Raw genomic sequence first — 23,483 nt, forward strand, 5'->3', positions numbered from 1 at the left:
TATTAACAGCAGGGTCTGAACCTGTCTCTTCTGACAGTGGCATAATACTTACTCTTCTGGTCTTCCGTGAAATCATGCTCAATGGCTGAAGCAGCTTTCGTTGAAAGCTCATCTAAATGCTTGCTCTTGATACTTACACTTTTAAATTTTACTGTTCCGTTATTTTAATTAATATCATTTTCTTGTTGAAATTTACAATGAGCCTTCTCTGTCTGCACTCTAGGTCCTGAAGGACTTGGTTTCACTGTGGTTACCAGAGACTCTTCAGTTCATGGTCCTGGTCCTATTTTTGTGAAGAATATTTTGCCAAAGGGGGCAGCAGTCAAAGATGGTCGTTTGCAGTCAGGAGACCGAATACTGGAGGTTAGCAGAACTGGGAATATCAAACATCCCTTCCTTTTTCACCACTAAATATTTTTTTATTGACTTTTAAAATATATATTTTAGATATATTTGTATTTTCTGTAATTACTAGTGACTAACATAGCATGGCATGTTCCTAATTTAAACCCCATATTTCCCCATTTTGCAGGTTGGTGGGTTGTTGTTTTTTAAAGTACAGTGCTTTCATACTGCTTGTTGACTTAAATATACAGTTCAGAATCAGGTGCCTATGAAAATAGTCTTGCAAGGCATTCAAACAAGGGAGAGCTGATAAAATGGCTGCCTGATTTTTGAAAGTAGATACATCAATTGAAATAATATCCAAGAATCTGTGTATTCACTGTGAATGTTTTTCTAATGCACATTTTAAATCAGTTGCATTGTATTTTCTCGGTTTTAAATGTTCATACTTGTATGACTTATGAACTCATTATCTATGGGGCTATTTTTACTTGCTAACCTCAAAGAGCGCTAATGTAAACAATATTAATACTTACCTCTTGTTTAGTGGTTTTCATTTTCAAAGAGCTTTACAAACTGATTAATCTTTACAAAACCCCTGCCAGGTAGGTATTATAAATCCCCATTAACAGATGGTGAAAACTAGCAAAGAGGATAAGTGATTTGTGCAGGCCTGAGAGGAAACTCACTGTGGCAACCAAATTAAGAGCTTGGGTGCATGGCTCTAAAGCACAGATTACAGGGGTGTGAATTTCAGCATGCACTGAAGTGTTGCTCTGTAACTGCCCCATATAAATCTTGCTAGTATGAAGTCACAGGTTTGCAGTAATGTAGTCCCAGAAGACTATGTCAATGCAAGCTAGGTACTTTGTAGTTCCCGCTAGTAGGGTCTACACGGGGCATTCACAGCTCAACACTTCAATGTGGGCTGCAACTCACGGTCCCGTGGTCTGTGCTACAGGACCTTAAAACTCAATATTTCTTGGTTCTCAGACCACTGAACCACACCTCTCCCAGTTTAGAAAGTCAAAGACAGCACTCGTTAGTCAGAATTATTGTTTGTTTGTTTCCTAATTATGTCCATTAGGTGAATGGCAGAGATGTCACTGGCAGGACCCAGGAAGAACTAGTGGCTATGTTAAGAAGCACTAAGCAAGGGGAGACTGTCTCTCTGATCGTGGCTCGGCAGGAGGAAGCCTTTCTGCCTCGAGAGCTGGTAATGTTTTTTTCCGCTATGCCGAATCAGACTAGTTCTCTGTGTTTAAAAATTGACCTAAGAAATACAAGTAAACTGTCGCTGGATGAGAAGCCAGTGAAGGGCAATTATTTAAGGCTGGTCTTGGAGAAGTATTTATATTTAATTTTATCCATTATTTAATATAATTCTTTGAAATTTGATTTTCATCCCAGAAGTGACATCATAGGCATAATTCACAAGGGAATACTGTAAATGAATTATGTAATGATGAGATTGAGCATGTCTGAAAATAGAGTACTCTTTTTTTAGGCTTCGGGTTTTGTTTTAAGTTTGAGTGTATCTAGTGAATTTCATTGCTTGTGAAAGTAATGGACTAATGACACTGGTTGCTGACAGGCTCTGAAGCTTCCCTACACAATACTGACAGTGCCTCTAAAACATGCGTTGTTCAGAACTGGGCATCTCCTAAATTGGGAATGCCAATTGTGTGGTGGTTATATGTGCTGAAGGGAAAATTCCATAGTAGTTCTCAGGGCTAATAGGGGAGAACCTTGCTTTCTTGGCAAACATTCTAATATGTGTGAGCTATTCTTAAGCTGTTTAACAGATTTCACATTCATTTACTAAGCCAGTGTACTACTGTCAAATAGAGCAGTGCTTTGGGAAACCTTGAATGTAAAACCATATTCCTTTCCACCCTAAATATACATAGGAGGAGTCCATTAATGTAGAAATACATACTTGTTTCCTCTCAAAGAAGGCCATCTCTTTTCCCTTATCTTGACCGATGCATATACTTGTCTTTTCAGTGAGAGCTCTGCAGGATAAAGGAAGGACAGCACTTCCTGCCTTTGTCTCATTCTATTTTCTTTGAAGAAAACAAATGGCCTTTCTTGTTTTCTTACTTGAAGAACTTGCCTTCTCCCTTTTGTCAGGACTTCGCTTTTCCTTTTGCTTTACCCCCTGTTAGCACCATCTCCTTTTGCAATCCACTTTGGTATGTTTTCTCATACTTTTCCTCTTGTTTCCTTGTTATCACTTAGTCCTTGTTGAGCAAAGTGTGTGTGTTGCCTGCACTCCTATCGGAAGCCCTGGAGTAGGTTAGTTGCTGTGATGTGACCCTCTGTCTTTCTGCAACTGCTAGCCACTGCTTCCTGTACATGTACTACTGGTCCAGAGCCAAAATGAAGTGTGCTGAGCTAATCTATTTTTGTTTTAATTTTCCTTTTTGCTTGAGCAATTATGTAAGGGGAAAAATTAGTGATGGAATGCTATCAAATCCATCCCAGGTTTATTAAAGAGATAACATTGCTAATTAGTGGTTCCCAGAGCTGCCAACCATGCTGACCTTTGTGAGGCCCTATTTAGAAAGATCCTGAGCTCTAAATTCACTGTGTGTATGGGCATGAAGGAGAGAATTTCTAAGTAAATGTACAAACCTGTCCATCATATTTAGGATCAGAACTCAAATGCAATTCTCCTTCTTCCTCTCCCCAATTTTTTTAAACAATAAAGATAAAGGGGGAAAAAAGCAAACAGTGTTGTTATGTAAGTTAGAAAATACCATTGCTTGAGAAGTGTATGGGTTTTTTTAAGTGTGCCATACTTTTTTTTTTTTTAACCATTTCCGTGTCTATATCTTTCCCACCTAACGTTATGTTTTCTGCTTTGCTGCCAGATTATGCTGGAAATCACAGCAATCCCTGGTGGGTAAAAGAGGCTGTAGAGATTTCTATCTGCCAAGCTTGCTTTCTATTCAATTCTAGACCCTACAGCAAGGATTAGCTATATTTCACAAGTTACTTCTGACTGGCAAGATTGAGACCCAAAAGGTAGCCACATTTATCCTGCTGGTTTGGCCTTCACTTAAATTGCTTTCTCTATGAGAGTGATGCACAGATGGCCCTCAGAGCAACAGTGATGGCATGTGAATTCTAATACAGTACTATAGTCCTTGTAAACCCATTGACTTACCATATAACATATTTTAGTAACTGAAATTTATATTGGATGCTTTTAAGGGACATGTCCTTCTGATTTAGAAGCCTTTCAGTAATAGCTACTTGGTAGCTTGCTATAGAAATATGGCTTACAATACTGCTTGGCTACCAGATGTTCAGATTAATGCGATGTTTGATGGAAGTCATGTGGCATCTGAAAATAGTCTCAGCAGAGATTTAAAAGGAATCAAAACTACTTGATGTGCCTTTTTTGTTGTTTTTAATTTTAAGATTGAATAAGAGTAATCCTCTGCCACCAACAATACATTTTTGGTGGCAGAGGATTAGAAGAGAAGAAAGAATTAGAGGATTAGAAGAGGAGGAGAAGAAAACACAAACAAAATAACTTAGAATGTTTGTTTGTAGGAGGAAAGTAGATGGTTAATCCAATATTTGTTAAGGATGATTTTAGCTACAGGTTGAGACCCTGTGTACTGCATGTAGAATATGACCCAAAAGTTTGTTGTGGTGGTGGTGGTTTTAACAATAGGGTAAATGCTGCTACAGCAAACCTGTTCCTCATTTGAGCAGTGCTCTGAATATATGAGTTCACTTCAGGTTGTTGTTGGTAATCTCAAAAGATCTGAATGGTTTGGCAACTTTGCTGTTGAAAGGTCCAATTCAAATACTCCGTGTCCTCATGGCAGACTCTGTCTTTCACAGTCTCCAAGGCATGGTGCAAAACACCTTTATTTTGTTTATCATTCCATTATTTAAATAAACATATTGGCTGCTTCAAGCACCTGTCCCAACAGAAATGAGTAAAATAACACAGGGTGACATTCTGGTACCTGCCCCCTAACAGTATGTTATAAGGTAAAGTAATAGGGAGGGTAAAACAAAACCCCTTTTTATGAAGGCTTGCCCTCAGTAACATTTCAACTGTATTAGATTGCACAGGAGCACTATTTGAGGGTATTGCCATTCTGATCTTATGCTGATAATTTGCTATCAAATATAAAAATTAGATATTGAGAGCAGTAAACCTTTATCCTGAGTGTCTCTTGCTGCTGGTGTAGGTGAGTGGATGTTGTAAAAAGAAGATATTATTGGATTGCAGAGGATTGGGATTTAGTTATACTAACCCTGTCAAAGTTAACATCTGAGAGCTGTATGACTACATTGTTCATACATTATAAACATTAAATAAAACCTAAAGCATGCTCTTTGAGTTATTGTCATTACTCAAAAAGAGAATAAGGGGCTCTTATGAGATTTTCTTATTGAAGCAGATGAGCAACGTGGAATTTGGACCAACCACATACTGTCCAGTTAGCCAAAAGGCACTAGGAATTCCTGCTGCTTGTTAACCATGTAATAGCTGAGTAAGGAGGTGGTTACAAACTCAGGATGAGCTTGAATTGCTTAATTATCCCCGACTACAGACTAGCCTGTGACTAGTGCATACTATAGGTGCATTTTGTATTTGTTATGCAGTATTGTGTACGTTTTCTAAAGTGTTTAAAGATTAGAGAAAAAATGACTCACTGATCAGGGTTGGATTATCCAGCTATTACAAAATAAATAAAACATACATCAAACTGAGGCTACTGTTCCATCCTATTCTGAAAATATACACAGAGTTTTGATCATGTATTTATCTGTCTCTCTCTCTTCTCTCATTTTCCCCAGGAAAAAATGTGTGATCTTAAGGTGGCACTCTCTTTTTTTAAATGATTTAAAGATCATTTTTCTTTTTCTCCAAGTTGGTAAAATACAAAGCCACTTAAATTAGAATCAGCTAAAACTTAACCCTTCTATGGCATGGCACTGTTCATTCTCGGGGCAGTGGCTTTTAAAAATGTTCTTATTATTTTTAATGAGTGTTCAAGCTACAGGATGTGTATGCACAGAGGCAGAGAAGTGCCCTTCCACCAAACTTGTCACAAATAATAAAGCATTGAAAAGGTTAATATGTATTTTTATGTATTTTAAGCCTTGGCATGCACATTACTGTAAGCTTTGTTTTAAAGATGGTTTTAAATAATCAAGTCTAGTTGTGATCATTATTTGTCTTGTTACCGCACACATTTTTCCCCCGAGGGAGGAAGTAAACAAAGCAAAACAACAAACAAACAAAAAACCCTCACACTGGTGTTTTTATAACAAATGCTATAGGAGAAGAACCTGTATAATGTAACTGTTGATCTTTAAATCTAGAATTCTCTCTTTTTACATATTTATTACACAGTATGGAAGGAAGCACGGTTAGTGGCAAGTTCAGTTATGCTTTTTCTTCCACTCACTCAGTTGTGATTAACTTTTACGTTTTAGCTTTTTTCTAATTAATTCTTTGCACTACCTGGAATTCTTCACCTAAAGGAAGATTTCTTGCTTGTCTGAAATGTTGTCCTTTTTATTTTAAGTATTCAAAGCTTGATTTCTTTATTGTTTCTTACCTGTTAATCTGCAGGAAAGACTGCACCAAATTTCAGTGCAGCCTTAACCATTATTGTACCTCCTATTGTTTGTACTCCCAATTTCAATAACTTATATGTTTAAAATCCCTGATTTGGAACTCCTCTCATATACAAGTATCCTAAATTATGGTTCAAATAAATTCAGTCACCTCAGCAATTAACTGTTCTCTCTCAAAAATGAAGTCTAGTTTTTGAAAATCTGGCCCATGATACACATCACATGTTAATGCTTTTAAAGACTATATAATACAATTTCTATATGAATATTTTTGTACCTTATATAGATACAGGGGAGAAAATCTTAAATGTATATAGAACCTTTCATTCCAAGGTATAGAGTATATACATATCAAAATCACATCTCCCTCAAGAATTTCTTGTGCAGAGAGTCTTGGTTGTGGGGTTGTGGGCACCACTAATCTGGAACAATCTAAAAAGTATTGACAGAGGGGACCATGCACATGCATCTTTGTACATCAGAACATTTTGCACAAGGGTATAGTAGTCAGCCTTTAAACTCTGCAGTTTACATGAACTAAATGTATACAGTTACCTCAGTATTTGCAGGATTAGCTATACTTACTGTAGATAACAGCTAGAGTACTAGAAATATTGTACTGAGGTAGTGTTATTTAGTTATCTTGTTCATTATCTAAAATAACTATCACGTTTTTTATGCAGGGGATCATAGCATGAAGTATGGCGAGCTGGTCTTGATATCATCTACCTGTTTATTTCTGCTGCTTAGAATAATTTGTTTGAGTTTAGCTTTTTGTTAAGATTTTTTTTTATTGAGTGGGTGTTATTTTTGCACCATTTTGGCAGTGCTGTTGTGCATCAGTCTAGCTCCCATTAAAACAAAGAATTTTAGTTGGTTCCCAACCTTTCTCAAGGAGGGTCAGCAATATCTGTGTTGAGAGCTGCAGGGGAGCTGACTTCATTTGGAACTGGCGTTGCTTTGGACCCAAATCCTTTGAAGGTGTTTAAGGGTGGCTGTCTTGGATTTTGAATCAGGATCGTCTGTCTGTTTCCAAAGACTTATGAAAAACGCCTTGAAGATCTGCAGATAAGATCAGTGTATTTGGCATCATATACACCAGAGAGCTCAGAAGTCTTAGTTGGCATCACACTTGAATCCATGAAATTAGAAACCAAAAAGACTTATGAATAGGAGTGGAGACACTATAACATATGGCTCTCAACAGAAACTTAGGCTTTGTATGCCTCAACTCCCAGCTATCTGGGCTACAATATTTATTTGCTGTAAAATCAAGATTTGCTTTGGCCATTACTTAAATCCACTTGGCAGCTAGAGTGGGTTACCATCTGAAAGCATCATCAGATCTGATTTATCTACCCATCAGCAATGATGATCATGGTCCCTTCTGGCCCCAAGATCTATGAATGTATCTATGAAAAAGTTCTTCCAGGACAGTGGTTTTCAAACTTTTTTTCTGGTGACCCAGTTGATGAAAATTGTTGATGCCTGCAACCCAACGGAGCTGGGGATGAGAGGTTTGGGGTGTGGGAGTGGCTGAGGGCTGGGGCAGAAGGTTGGGGTGCAGGGGTGAGGGCTGTGGGGTGGTGCCGAGAATGAGGGGTTCAGTGTATGGGAGGTGCCTCCGGGTTGGGGAAGGGGGTCAGGGCTCTGGGCTGGGGGTGAAGGCTCAGGGGTGGGGCATGGGATGAGGGGTTTGGGGTGCAGGGCGGGGCTCTGGGTTTGGGGGGGGGCTCAGGGCTGGGGCATGGGGTTGGGGCGTGAGCTTACCTCAGGCAGCTCCGGGTCAGCGGCGCAGCAGGGCTGCTAAGGCAGGCTTCCTGCCTGTCCTGGCACCGCGGACTGCGCTGCGCCATGGAAGCAGCCAGCAGCAGGTCAGCAGGTCCGGCTCTTAGGCGGAAGTGCACAAGTGGCTCTGCGTGGCTCTTGCCCGCAGGCCCCCCGCCCCAGCTCCCATTGGTCGGTTCTGGTCAATGGAGTGCAGAGCCGAGTTCGGGGTGGGGGCAGCACGCGCAGCCCCGTGGACCCCTGCCTAGGAGCTGGACCTGCTGCTGGCTGCTTCCGGGGTGCAACGCGGTGTCAGAACAGGTAGGGACTAGCCTGCCTTAGCCAGGCAGCACCAACGATGGGACTTTTAACGGCGCAGTCGTTGGTGCTGACCAGAGCCGCTGTGACTTAGTGCCTAGACCTAGTCCTGGGTCGCAACCTGCAGTTTGAAAACCACTGTTCTAGGATATGACTTCTTATTGTGAACCTCTCTGGGATTTGAAGTGGGTAGACAAAACTATCCAAAGGGTATTCTCTTTACCATCCCTACTTTAAAACTGTAGTTATTAAGTCAGTTAGAAAAATTAATAAGATTTGTATGTGGCTGACCATCTACTAACAGTATTCCATAGAGTCTGTGTAATATCTCAGTGCTGTGCTAAACTCTTCTTTAAGGTAGTGTGCAAATTTAGGTCCTGATTCAGCAAGGTCTTCAACCATATGCCTGCCTTCAAGTATGTTAGATGTTAGTGGGATTACTTGCATGATTAAATGTCTTGCTGAAATGTGTCTTTGGTCTTAACTAGTTAATGTGCCTCCCAGTCTACTTCCCAGAGTCTCATAACTTACAAAAGGAAGCGAGGCTGGATAGTTAGGTGTTAAGAGTGCAGTAAGGCACTGAGCTATTACTTATGACAAAACCCTTTCACAAAGGGAGACCATTTTCTCTCATAAAAATCACCATGAGATTTTGAATAATTATACAAAGGAAGTTGGAGGATCTTGTTTTTGAAGTCTCTGACGGAGTCTCACATGGTAAAATGTGAAATGCAATTTATCATCCTTGGAGGATTGAAGTGCTGAATCTGATTCTGTCAGTATTCAAAGCTGTGGTTCCAAGGCGTCTAGGTATTTCAAACTAAAGCCTTTCTATCCAATGTGACATGAACTTGCAGTGCACTACATTAATGTGCAAAATACCCAAGCACAATAGAACATTCACCTCTGTCCTTTTAACAGGAGTTACCATTAGTGACTATTTTTATCACAATATAGTAGATAGATAAATGCAGATAAAAAGCTTTTGTAAAAGTGTGGTAAGGGATATATGCAACAGTGACGTCAGTTATTTACCTCATTGTGACATTACATCAGACCATTACCTTGGAGCATTGTTTTCAGAAGCGTCACAGTATATCTACCACAACATATAATATGGTAACTCACTAAAGAATTGGCCACCAAAGTGTGTGTATGTGTTTTTAAACTGTGTCTACGTTCTTATTGGAAAGAAGGTAACGAATGGTGTAAACAATTCGGCATGTTTTTTCAGACCTTTCTGTCAAATCATAGTCAATGTTCAGAGACTGCTCTTTAACCTGTAGGGTTTCTTGCAGAAAATAGTAGTGAAAGCATGTAAATGTCTTATTTCCTTCATAAGCCTTTGAAAATAATCCTCCTGGGTACATTGCCTCTCACTCTGAGCTCTGAATGGCACTCAAGGGAGTTGGCATCTCTTATCAGAACTGAGCAGCTAGGCAAGGGGCAGCCAGCACATTGAGAGGCCATGATAGTGTGTTGGTCAAGGGCATCAGTCAGGTAGTGAAAGGCCTCTTGTTGTGTTAAACAAATGCTATTTCCTTCCTGGCTTCAGTGAGAACTGTTTTTTGTAAGCTTCTCTTTTGGCAAAAGAACAATGGGGATAAATAAGGCAGCCCTTCCAGTCAGGGAGATGTGCATTAGATTATCATAAATCCACAGATAAAAAGTGCAGTGGTCAATGAGAACAGGCGTTCTGAGATTAAATAAGAGGTTTAATTGAAAGTGGTGTCTCAGGAGATGGAGGATTGAGCATAATATTTAGTAGATACCATGGACCGTATTGAGAAGAAATAACACAATGAAAAGTACTTATTTTTAAAACCTTCCAGTTCTGTTTCTTTTGTAGGTAGAAGACAGTTTCTACTGTAGACAGTGGGGAAGATTGAAGATGCATTTTGACTGTGCCCTGTAGGTGTGGAAAGATATTAGGAGTATATAAGTAGATATTACACTGTTTGAAGCATTACATATAGTTTTTTAATTAACAAGTCAGAGATCTGTAACACAGATGCACTTGTTAAAGCTAAGTAAAAACCAGTGGTGACACTTACTTGCATACACTGCTAGCTAACTAAGTCTCCTGAAACTCTCAATTCAAGATTTTCTATCTATTGCATTGACCATTGGTTTGCTATAGTTGTAAGTTTTTCTGCTAATATGTCTAACAGGTTTACACAGTCCTCTCACCTTTTTTTGAAGTGTAGTCCTTTATGAACTTTGTTGGCCATTTTCTGACTAATTTGACTAATGAGTAAGAGTTTGTAGGAGAGAGGGCTTTGGGGTGTTTTTGTTTTGTTATGTTATCAAACTCCAGTCATCAATCCCAGGTTTGGGAGCAAAACTTCTCAAACAAGAGCCTTGGTTTTACTGATATAACAGTGAAGTGATTTGCATTTTGAAACAATTGATTCTATTGTTCAGTCATATCAAACAAATTATAAAATTGCTGCAGATTGCCTATATCCAATATACATTGAATTTTCAGAGGTCTGCCATAAGATTTAAGAGAGATTTGATTACAGCAAGTGTTTAATTTTTGGAAAATTACTGTTTTCACTCATTTCAAATCTTGTAGTTGCCAAGTAATACCAGCTGTCATAATAATCTATGTTATTATTAATAATCCGGAGGCATAGGGGCTGCCCAAAGCCCAAGCACTACCGGCTTCACAGTTTGCCGGGCAGCCTCCAGACCCTGCGCCCCCGGCTGGGCGCTTCCCCTCCCGAGCTCCAGCTGTGCTGGGGAAGCGCCGGCTGGGGGCGCAGGGTCTGGGGGCTGCCCGGCAAACCCTGAAGCAGGTAGCACTAGGGCAGCCCTTTCCCCTTGGCTGGGAGTGGGAGGGAGGAGGGGGTGGAGTTAGGGTGGGGAAGGGGCGGAGTTGGGGCGGGGCTAGGGGTGGGGAAATGGGCGGGGCCAGGGCCCGTGGAGGGTCCTCTTTTTTTATTTATGAGATATTGTAACCCTAGTTCAAGAGGCCCACAGACAATGAGCTTGTGGTATAAAGGGCCAGACTGAACTGGCTGAGAAGGTTTCTCAGTTTGATCCAAAAACAACATAAGATTTTATCGAAGAAGGAAAAACCCTGCTGGAAGGGTTTCAGGGACTGGAAACCTAATAGTGTCTCCATGTGGAAGACGAGTGACGCTTGCTAAGCTTAGCATGCATATAGACTGTTTTTTCTTTGTAATACTTTTGTCCTAAAATAAATAGACTGTACTTTGTGAAAGCTGGTTGGCCACTGGTAACCCTGGCATTGTTCCCAAGAGAGCAATCTGCAGATGCTGGACTGACATCAAACCTGCTGGGATAGTCACAGTGAATTGCAGGGGACTGCACCTAAATCCCAGGTCTGGAGGGAGAGACGCAAGTCCTTTCCCATAGAGAGGTGAGGCCTAATACCTAAAGGGCACCCTTGAGGATACTGTGGAGGGAGCAGAGGTGCTGTTAAACACAGAACTGTGACCCACCGTACCCCTGAATTGCTTACCTGACTCTGTAGTGGAATGCAACTTCAACAGTACACTACACTTTAAGAGATGTGGGTGTATAGTCTATATACTGTGGAGAAAAATTCACCTTAATTACTGCCTGGAGTAATTCTAAAATATTGGTTGTGTTGAAAGAGAAACCCTGAGGTGATCCAGCAGAAACCCAAGTTTGTGTCACTTTGGACAGTCACTGTGTTCTTTCTGGAACAGAAACTAATTAGTGTTGCAGCTCATTGCATTCACACCATCCTCAAGTGAACTAGGATTATAGGATGATATCAGTTTTGAAGTAACGAACTGAGAGCAAAGGTATTTCTAATAGAATTGAAGACTTAGTGCATCAGAGTGGAGGTTGCTTTACCAGACCATAAGTCTTTCAGTCAAAGATTGCTGCTCTGCTGTAAAATATTGATGCATTGGGATAGTGTTCTGGCAATATAAGGGAAATTTAGGATTGGGGAAAATTGTTACTAACAAATGAATATTCATGAGACTGGTTGCTCAAAAAAGGCAGTTAATTGGACAGATTCCCTTACTTTTAGGAAGTTGCAGCTGTTTACGGTCACCGGTGAAGGGACATCTATTATAAAGAACAGAAGGAGTTACGAGGATGAGAATTTAAAGTTACTGGTGTATTGAAGGAAACCAAACTTTTAGGAAATATATTTGTATTTCTTCCTCTGCCAACAGAAATTTTCAGTAGGTTTTTCATTGCTGTAGTTGTCTGTGATGAAGTAATTGCTACTTGCTATGCTGAGCATCCAAGCATTTGCGGTTAGATTCCACGTAATAGGTAAGGAATGGTATGTCTTAAGTGAAGAGATAAGGACAGGGCTACTGTAGTTTCACACTGAGCTGTGGAATTGGCTTTTACGTATGATGCAGCTTTCCTCTCACCTATCCTCTAAAGAGTTGTAGTCAGTGGGATTTCATCCAGTTTCATTTCATGGCTAGCTAGTGTGTGACATTACAGTTAAAACAAACCAGGCTTAGTTTGATTTTAAGTCACAGTTAGCTGGATCTTAGGATAAACTTCACTTCATTTTTTGACTCCTTTTCCCATTTACACTGGATCAGAGGTGCCCACAATTCTTCGCCATCCTTCCAGTCCATAGCATGGGTTCATATGTCTTGGAGTTCCGTTCCTTTTCTCTTCAAACTTCTCTTAACACAGTCTTTCCACTGTATCCTTGGTCTTCCTTATCCTTTTTTGCTGTCCTCTTCCGCCCACACTTTCTTTGCTGATCATTATCACATGTGCCGCCCACCTCAAACATGTGCTTCCCAGGCTTTCTATAACTAAGGGTATGTCTACACTGCAGTTAGACCCCTCTGGCTGGCCTGTGTCAGCTGACTCAGACTCGTGGGGCTCGGGCTAAGGAAATGTTTGATTGTGGTGTAAACATTTGGACTTGGGCACCGGTCCCTCTCTTCTCGTGAGGTCCCAGAGCTCACTCTCCAGCCCAAGCCCAAACATCTACACCGCAGTTAAACAGCCCCATTGCCCAAGTCAGCTGACATGGGCCAGCTGTGGGTTTTTAATTGCAGTGTAGACATACCCAAAGAGTTCCAAGTTCATCTTTCCCCTGATTTCTTCCATGTGCCCTCTAAGCTCTGCTTGTTTTCCTTTCTCCTCAGTATATTGTTGTTTACTACCTATATATTTTTTTCTTCCCTTTCCATCAGATCCACCCTTTCCAAACCGTAGGCAGGCAGGGACAAACACATGCCTTGTACACTTTTCCTTTCAGTTTGTTCCTTGATTGCTGGTCCCACAGTGCTCCTGCCACCTTTTTCACAGCTGCCCATGCATACTGGGTGGTTCTTTTCAGTTCTCCAGAATTCTCTCCGTTGGCAGTAAGTGTATTTCCCAATACAAAATTATTTCTTCTGATTCAGCTTCTCTCCTGAAACTCCTATCAACAGTTCTTTCTCCACCTTCGTTGCTTGCATAACTTCAGTTTGCTTTGCATTTACTTTCAAACACAGATGTCCACTCTGATACCATGTTTACCACTTCCTTTTTGCTATCAGCCAAAAGGGCCAGCGATTGTCAGCATTCATTAGCTGGATCTTAGGGTAAAGCTGAATGTAAATATGCACCCAAGAAGGGGCAGTTTTTAAACCAATTTAGCGCTACTGCATAAGGAGCAGTTGTGAAAGGTATTAGGGGGATTGTCTGGAGAGTTCCTTGAGTAATAGGTACAAGCAGCTGTTGTTTTAAATTGAACTTTAATTTACTGAGGTTTTCTTATAATAAAATTACACAATACTTAGAGCGCTGCAGTGAAAGGGTTGTGAAACTATAAGGATTCCAAACTGGGTATTGAAGGAGAGCTGAAAGAAACCTAATACTGAAAAAAAAAATAGTATTTGTCTCACTGAACACATTTTAAAATCTCATTTGATACAAATAGCATGTCTAGGCACTCAGATGATAACCCAATGGATTAGTGAAAAGCACTAATGCACAGAATACCTTTATTAAATAAATGTAAAAATGTTGTCCAAAACTTGAAGAGTTTGGTTAGCTTTTCACATGTTTTAGCAGTCTACTTATATAGGAATCTAGTTTAAAACTGAACTCACTTATATTTAGAAACAATGTTATAAAGCACATGTTTGTAGTTATTATTTATAGCATACAAATATAAAGTAATTGCCTAGTTATTGTAATGTTGTCCACTAGAATTAGCAGCATTTTGCAGCTTCTTTTATAAAATATTCTGTCCTTTGTAGGGACATGGCAAAAAAGAAGAAAAGACACACACACACACACACACACACACACACACACACACACACACACACACACACACACACACACACACACACACACACACACACAACTTGACAGAGCTGTTCAGGAGTGAACAGTCTGTTTTATCTATGCTGTCTCTCCTGTCATCATTTAAGGACATGAGCAATTTTCCAACTTCTTCACTATAAAGATCTGTCTTACAGCCAGACTTCCTTGCACTGTGCTGAGGGGGCACAAAGGTTTCAGTTGTACTGGCCTGGTATGAAGATAGGGAGTTGTTTTATGTTTTGTGTTGTTTCAGCAGCTGTTTATTTTGTGATCCAAAAGGATACTGACAGAAAATCCCAGAGACTATATAAGTGAATGATGTCAGCAAGTGCACCCAATATTCATGATGTGAAATGATATGATTATATGAGTTATCATGGATGTTACCTGTCCATTTCCTATGCTGTTAGTTGAAAATAAAGCTCATATTTGGTGCAGCAAGCAAGTAGCAGGCAGAAATGTAGGTGATCCAGTTTATATAAGGCATTTGGGGTGCTATCATTGCATTAGGAGATACTTGAGATGTTTGGTGTGGTTGTGGTATATATTTCAGTGAGAAGCCAGAATTTTTTTGTTGTTGGTATTTTACTTTGGGTCCAAAATTTAGTGCCACGCCTCCCTCCCTCCCCACCCTCCTCCCGCATTTCAAATGTGCGCTCTCTCTCTCTCAGTATTTATTTAGAGCCTCATCTCCATAATATCTGAGTGTTTATGCTAAAACTCATCTTCCCTCACACTGATCCTGGGATTGTCAGATTTGGGCTTCAGTTCGCTCCACATCTAAGATTTCTTGTGGCTGGACAAAATACATCTTAAATCAAGGATTCCCTCTTTTGAGCCACGTTGTGGGATACGTATCTTAGCATTAGATTCCTAGCAGCCCCATTGTGGTAACATATTTCATAACTACAAATCATTAATCAGTAAGATCCAGTCTAATTAACTTCAGCTAGAGGTGAGGCTGAGGCGCTGCTCATGGGCCATGTGATTAAGTGACTTGACAGAACTCATATGATGAGTCATTGTCACAGGCGACAATACAAATCCACAAAAAGAACAGGAGTACTTGTGGCACCTTAGAGACTAACACATTTATTAGAGCATAAGCTTTCGTGGACTACCCGAAGAAATGGGCTGTAGTCCACGAAAGCTTATGCTCTAATAAATGTGTTAGTCTCTAAGGTGCCACAAGTACTCCTGTTCTTTTTGCGGATACAGACTAACACGGCTGCTATTCTGAAACCAATACAAATCCAGACATCCAACCATATTCTCTAATCGCTCTAGCCCAGTTTCCCTTATTTATTTTTATTCATTGGCTTTGGGAACTTTTACAGGACTGTTGCCTCCATATGTTATAATTTTGTTAATTACTTATGTAAGAAAAAAATGCCACAGAAAGTTGTGTACTTCAGGTGAACAAAGGCAAGAGCACAGAAGTGGAGCAAGAGTACTGGAGATAAGCTAATGTCATCAAGACAGTAATTATCAGTGTCAACACCGTGCCATTTTTGTATTTTCCAATTAAATTAAATGAATTGACTTTCATGCAATTAATTTTTAATAAATATTTGTATATGGTACATATTAGAATCAAGGTTTATAGTTCTAGCTCACTGAATAGTATGACCCCTCCCTCAGACAGTAGTTTCTCTCCATCAGCAATAGTGGTACCTTAGATACATGTAAGTGAGTCATGTATTCAGTTGATACTATTTCAATGGTTGACATTCACTTACATTTAGTTTTTACCCTTATCTTTTTTGATCACACCTCTTGCTGCCCATGTAGGGTGTTAAATGTATTGTATAGTGGCCTCAGTCCACTGCCAGTTGGACCAAATAATAAACTTTAAGGTCATAAAGGAACCATTATGATTATCCAGAAACCAGCCCCACAACTGCCACACATTGATACTGTGTGGACAATCTCAGCAGAGATGGCAAGGGGGTGGGGCGTGAACTTCCTTGTACCCATTGACGTGGTACAGTAGAACCTCTGAGTTACAAACACGTCGGGAATGGTTCGTAACTCTGAACAAAACGTTATGGTTATTCATTCAAAAGTTTACAATTGAACATTGACTTAATACAACTTTGAAACTTTACTGTGCAGAAGAAAAATGCAGCTTGTAGGCTATCTTAATTTAAATGAAACAAGCATAGAAACGGTTTCCTTATCTTGCCAAATATTTTTTTTAAACTTTCCCTTTATTTTTTTTTACTAGTGTGTGTTTAACACAGTACTGTGCTGTATTTGCTTTTTTTGGTCTCTGCTGCTGCCCGATTGTGTACTTCCGGTTCCAAATGGCTGATTGGTCAGTTCCTAATTCTGGTGTTTGTAACTCTGAGGTTCTACTATACCTCCAAGTTAGGTTTGAGGAACATTGGCAGGACAGTGTTGAGAAGTTTCCACTCCCACTTCCAGTATGGTGCCCACTTCCTGTGTGGATTAACAGAGGACTTCAGTCCAGCACTTTTGAGAAATGCTAACTTCATGTTCTGCTTTTTAAAATGGTATTTTTCTGCATATACCATTTTTCTATTAATTTTGTTTCTTACCCTGCTGCTCCAAACTTTAAAAGATATCCAAAGCATGCACCAATTCATCCACTAAGGGTGCAATAATTTTTTAAGGATTTTACTTAGAGCGGTATGAAATCTAACCACACAACTCCTATTAAAATCAGTGAGCGCTACATGTAAGGGCAGTGGGAATTATATGAGTACATTTTTAATGTAGCTGTTTGTATATGTTTGAAATGCAGAGTCCTTCGCCTTAAATGTCTTGCAGCATCAAACTTGTAGTACCTTGAACTGAAGTGTTTCCATATTCCATGTAATCATATTTATAAATATTTTTAATCATATATATTAGGTCACAAAATCATGTGACCAAATCATAGGCAATAGCCCAAAAGCTATTGACTAGATAAAGGAACTATGGCGTAAAACTATTTTTAGTTACATGAACCTGTCCAAAGGTTTAGATCTGGGAAACCTAGAATGCACTGTGTTAATATTCTCTCTTTTTTTTTTTTTTCTTCCACTGGTTTCATCTTTCAATTTCTCCAACAGAAAGGAGAGCCCAACTGCAGTATTCTTTCACTGGAGACCACAGAACAGCTGACCTTTGAGATACCCCTGAATGATTCAGGTTCTGCTGGACTTGGTGTCAGCTTGAAAGGCAACAAATCTCGGGAGACTGGGGCTGACCTTGGGATTTTCATCAAATCCATTATCCATGGAGGTGCAGCTTTTAAGGTATGGAAGAATTCTATTAGCTCTTGTCTCTGGTAGCATTCAGATGTTCACATGCTCTTCTAGGAGTTTTTATTGAGAGAGTTCTTGTCTTCTAACTTCCAGAAAATTACTGGAATGCTCGTCTAAATAGTGTTAATTCCAACACATCACATAATATCCCATGTACATTAACATATATAAATATATATATATTTAGCTCACACACCAATATTTACCTCATAGTTAAGATTGCTCAAGTGTTTCTTTACTCTATAAAAAGATCTTACAAAGATGCATACTTGTATTGAAAAAAAATGTATATTTTTCTCCTTTTTTTTACAGTGATGTCAGAATTAAGGCTGTGCATTTGAGTGAACTTTTGCGGAATTGACTGTGAGCTTTGTGGTTAGTGTATTTTGGAGTGAAATGGGATTTGGATAGAATTTCCAAAAGTGCCTACGTGAAGAGGACTTAGGCCTCCTTCATCACATAGGCATTTTTGAAAAGTCCACCCTTTGTCTCAGGCTACATCTACACTACGGGGGGGATCGATTTTAGATACGCAAATTCAGCTACAGGAATAGCGTAGCTGAATTCGACGTATCTGATCCGATTTACCCCACTGTGAGGATGACGGCAAATCGACCGCTGCGGCTCCCCCGTCGACGGCGCTTACTCCTACCTGGGCTGGTTCGATTCAGGGATCGATTATCGCATCCCGACGAGACGCGATAAATCGATCCCCAAGAGATCGATTTCTACCCGCCGATCCGGGCGGGTAGTGAAGACAAGCCCTTAGAGTTGAGGAGTCTGTGATTGTATTTGGTGGGGGTAAAAGATGTGAATTGAGGTTTGTTTGGATGTTAATGTTGCCTAAACTGGTGATTTCCTTGATTTTTAATTTGTGCTGATAGGAAATACACTCGAGCAACTTTAACTGTACGTTAATGGCATTTTTGGTGTGAGAATTTCCTTGGTGTGTGGTGGTTTTGTTTTAACAACAAAAGTTTTAAGTAGTCCTGGCGGGTAAGTACTGAAGGGGGAAAACTAAGCTCTGGTAGATGTCATGAGGCACACCATAGCAATGGTGGGTACTGCAGTGGACTCTTCTGCTTGTAGATTTTTATATATGGGGTGTGTGTGTTGAGGGGGGATTTATAGCTTCATGGAATGTGAAGGAAGGAAGATAGTTCAGGCAAGCTCTTTTTCCAAGTTGAAAGTGCTAAACTTTGCATGCTTAAAATGTCTAACAGGGAGAAAGGTGTTTCTCTGTCCCTGTGCCCCCTATGCTGCCTTCTCATTCCACGTTTGTCCCCGACCCCTATAGGTGCCTTCTGTACCCTCTGAAGTTGCGGCTTCCTTGTTATCTGTCATCCTCTAAATCACCCATTCCCCTTAATTTTTTGTAGACTTGCTAGAGTTTGAGACCGAAAGCCCTGAATTCGCATACCTAGCAAGGTCTGTCAGAATGAATGCCGATCTGGTAAGGTGCTCTGGAAGGTGTTTAGACTCCACAGTACAGTGCGGTGTAAGAACCTGGATAGGATTGTCAGATGGGGAGGTGGCCTTCCTCATGACCTGGGAAGCAACCGAAGCTGGCTGTGAACATTCAGTACTCTTCCAGCCTCCGTGGCGCAAGAAAACAAACCAAAACAAAGTTATAACAGAAAAACCAAATCACATTTTATATTTTTATTTTTCCTCACAAATAACTCCAGGTTGGGCTTTAATGCAAGTTGAAACCCTTGTGAAATTGTACATTTGTGACTTGAGATTGTGATGTTATGTGACCTTGGGGGGAAAAAAAATCGGTGGAAACCTGAAAAAAGCGATTTTAAACCTTTTTGAATTGTACCACTGTGGCACTTAAAAGTGTGAATGTTTCTGTGAATGTTCCTGTTTTAATTAAGGGATTCATACCTTGCTTTAAGTGGAGAACTCAAAACAGCCTTAACTACTGAGCCATTAGGGCAGTGGTGTCCAAATTGTGGTGCATGCCCCGCTAGGGGGGTGCGTAGGAACTTTTTTTGGGGGGGTGGAGGAGTGGCGAGGCCTGGGCGAGTGGCGAGGCCTGAGCCAGCCCCTACGGGGGATGGGGGGGAGGGCTCTGCCCCCAGCCATAACTCCACTCTGCCCCCGCTCCACTGCCAGGCCATCTCCGCCTCTAGCCCCAGCTCCTCCCCCATCCCGAGTTCAGCCCCCAGCTGCACCTTCAGCCCAAACTCCTCTGCTGAGCCAACTGTGCCGTAATGGAGGGGATTCCATTACTGGTAGGGGGGCGGGGAGGGCATGACAGGAAAAGTTTGGACACCGCTGCATTAGGGCATTTCTATAATAGCGTATTGCATGTAGCATTCTCTCTGGGCTGCTTTTAGTCTTTCCAGAGTTCCAAGGGTGACACCGCTGGACCCATAAAGCAGTGTAAAGACAATGACATTACAAACTTATTTAGTGTTTACAAGAATAAAAATTCAGCAAGCCTGTGAGATAGAGAATAATGTATTCAATCTGAACTGTCAGTGGAAACCTAGTTTGTCATATTCTTATTCCTTGCCAATCAAAATATTGTTAGTATTATGGACAAAGCATGCCTTAGTTGAGGTTAACAACAGTTGCATAGAACTGATGTCTGAGCTGAACACAAACTGATAAATCACAACATTATGACTTGTTCATCTCTCTCATGGAAGTAAGGACTCTTGTTCACTTTTTTGATTAAAAAGCACTTGAATAACTTGCTAATGTTTAGAAAATTTATTGGCAGCAAATTCACCAAATAAAATTTGAATAGAGATAGCTTTAGTGAAATTAAAAACAAGAGTCTTAATCATCTTGTCATGTAATACGTTTAGCTGTTTTGGATCTATAATGTAATATTTTCTTTTGTGTTATCTCAGCAGATCCGAACAATTCTATTTTCTGTAGAAACACCTTTAATTCAGTTTGTGTAAATTCCTCTCCTGATACTAGCCTGCTGAGTAAGACAATTCACAACATTAAAACTACACAACCACATATTTACAGCTGGTATTAAATGCCAGATGGCATCAATCAAGGCTTTAGCCTTTATATGATTGTTTAATACTTAGTTGCCTTTATTTACCTTTCCAAAAAAGGAAGGGGGTTGTTCTTGTGACAGCAAGAATTGATTAACCAAGAAACAAAGTTTATTTCACTGTTGTTGTTTTTCTTTGCTGGGGTTTCAAGCATCAGAATTTTACCCACATGACCTACTCCCCTTTTACCAACAATGGGATGAGCATTTTTCCCTGTTCTCCAGTTCTAGAATTGTGAGAGGGTTTTAAACTTTGTTTATTGTAGTATTGTGAATCCATGTATAGTTAGAAACATCTATAACAGATTTAAACTAAAATATTAACAATTAACACGTCTGCCAAATTCCTCCCATCATCTCCCCAACTCTTTCCGTTGCTGTTGTTTATAACAGTACATTTCCCTTTGTAGAGAGTGAAATTATAAAGAACATAAGGGAAAGAATACATATAATTTCTTTCATTCTAGGGTCACTGTTTGTTTCTTTTCCCACCTGTATAGTTGCTAGCACAGTACTTTGGGATAGATAGCTGTATCAGAAATGGATCTATGGAGGTGGTACTAAATTGTATGTTAAAGATTTTAATAGATTTTAATCTATGATAATGCAGCCTGACTACAGTGCTATTATCCTCATTTTATAGATGGGTCACTGAGAGACACAGTAACTTGGCCAAAGTCACAAAGGGTAGGGAATTGAATCCTGGTCTCCCAAGTCCCAGGCTAATCACTGGACCATCCTTCCTCTCACTGTACTTATATATGAATGCACTATTAACTACTGGGCAAAATCTGCTTACAATGCTCTAGGCATGAGCCACCCAAATGACCTGTTAACAAAAGTTCCATTTCACAAGTTGTTACATTAGGGCCAGTACAACCCTTAAAACCCAGACTGGATACAAAACGTCCTTTCACAAGGAGGAATAACATGCAGCAATGGAAGGGGGCAATCCAAAAAGAGGTTGCTCATTGTCCACACCTGCTTGGAACAGAATGATAAATGAGTTAGACAAAGCAAACGTGGTAAGATAATGTAAAGAGTATCAGAACTCGTATAGCTGTTGATATAAGGAACATAACTTTTGGAGGAACAAAGAAGCCAGGTATTCCTATAAAGCCTAGGGACTTCCTCAGACAGACACACACACTCATGCTGTTGCTGGACATACAACCCAAAGCTATTCTCTGACTACCAACTGGCTAGCTCCTCCCTCCTGTTTAGAGCAAAGGTAGTGGGAACTTTCTATGCACTATGAAAACAGCCTTCTACTGACACAGATAGCAAGTCCCACAGTCACTCCCAAGTCTGGATCTTCTTCAGAGTAGCCCAGTATGATACAGCCAAGTCACCACACCAACCTTAATTGTATTATGTAAATAAAGCTACTCTTTCTGAGTTTCCAATTCTCTGTGTTCCTGTGGTTGGATATCTTGCACAGAACAGTCGACACCCAACTGTGAACAACTATAAATTTCCTTGCATCAATTTAAAAAGAGTGTGTGTGTGTGTGTGTGTGTGTGTGTAAATCAGGACTTCTAACATTTATGTTAAAAACCTTATGTATTGGGAATTTTAAATTCAAATTTGCACTTATTCTGAGCATTTGCCCCTGCAGTTTATTGTACTAGATTCTAGAACCAAAAACACTTGGATTTAAGCACATGTATTGCTTTTCAGTAAACCACGGTTCTTTTGTGAAATTGTGACTACTGCAAAATCAAGACGTTCATAACCCTTTAGGCATGAGGATGATCTCAGTATCTCACTTTTGTGGCTGGAATGTAAAAACGAATCTGGTCTTTGTTATATTGTTAGATGTTACAGTTTTGAAAAACAACCTCCTCCCACACAATCACAATTGGTCTTCAGAAGAGCATGAATACAGGCTTTGCAGATCAGCTTGAAGTCATCAGATTATTTCTTACCCTTTTATAGATCACACATACCAGCAAGAGACCAACAAATTTGTCTCAGCATTGCAATAGATGTAGTGCTACAAATTGGATATTTATTCATGGAAAGTGCCTTTTTATGCTGTCCAAATGTCTTTAAAGTGTCAGAGTTTGAGACTTCTTTCACTGATGTCTATTTTCCAGAATGAAAAGAATGTATTAGGTTATGTACAAAATGCAAACAATTTGGTTGGTTAGTATTATCTCTTATCAGTCTGGACAGAAGGTCTGAAGACAGGCCAACATTTTTCAATGACTTCTGAAATTTTAGCACAGTGATTTAACTCACTTGTTTGAGCAGGCAGTGAAGAAACCCAGTAAATAAATTGTGGAAAATGTAGGGGGAAATTGAAATCTTTAGGCTAATTTTTATATATCTTATAGATTTTTAGAGAATCCCAACTCATGCAGTTTACCCACAGAAACCACCAGAATACCTAGTGATCATTGGATAACTTAAGTCCTCCAGCCGTTAGTGTCTTAAAAAAAAAAATTAGTGACATGGAAAAACTTAATAATCCTAATAAGAATCCTGATGCGTTTAAAGAACTGTACAAGATTAAACCACTGTTCTACTTGATGATTGCTCTTTAATGGCCCACATCAACATCCTTTTGTGATTTTTGCAAAGAATGTACTCTTTGGCTTCAATAGCTATAAGTGAGGTATTACCAATGTACATGACATTTGCAGTTATATAGGACAGGATGCTAAAGATGCTTTCATCTGAGGACAAGATGCTAAGGTGCCTATTGAGATGAATGTGCTTAGATGCATCCTCTCACTCTTTAATTGTATTGTTTGCCATTTCCTGTCTTGTACATATTGGCAGGGCACTTGGGATGGAATCCTGCTCCTCCTACACACATCCTCCTCTGTAGTGGA

The 23,483-nt window shown here is 39.9% G+C and overlaps 1 protein-coding gene across 4 annotated transcripts in view; it reads left to right on the forward strand.

Moving 5' to 3' along the window:
* Positions 1 to 23,483, forward strand: part of PARD3B (par-3 family cell polarity regulator beta) — a 641,105-nt gene that overhangs the window by 342,438 nt on the left and 275,184 nt on the right. For all 4 annotated transcript variants that reach the window (XM_024104030.3, XM_065562102.1, XM_065562103.1 and 1 more), the window contains 3 exons: positions 224 to 363; positions 1,433 to 1,561; positions 17,424 to 17,609. In XM_024104030.3, the coding sequence (XP_023959798.2) occupies positions 224 to 363; positions 1,433 to 1,561; positions 17,424 to 17,609 (455 nt within the window). The remainder of the gene's footprint in view (positions 1 to 223; positions 364 to 1,432; positions 1,562 to 17,423; positions 17,610 to 23,483) is intronic.

Source organism: Chrysemys picta, chromosome 11 (assembly GCF_011386835.1).
Source record: "Chrysemys picta bellii isolate R12L10 chromosome 11, ASM1138683v2, whole genome shotgun sequence".
Classification (NCBI taxonomy): Eukaryota; Metazoa; Chordata; order Testudines; family Emydidae; genus Chrysemys; species Chrysemys picta.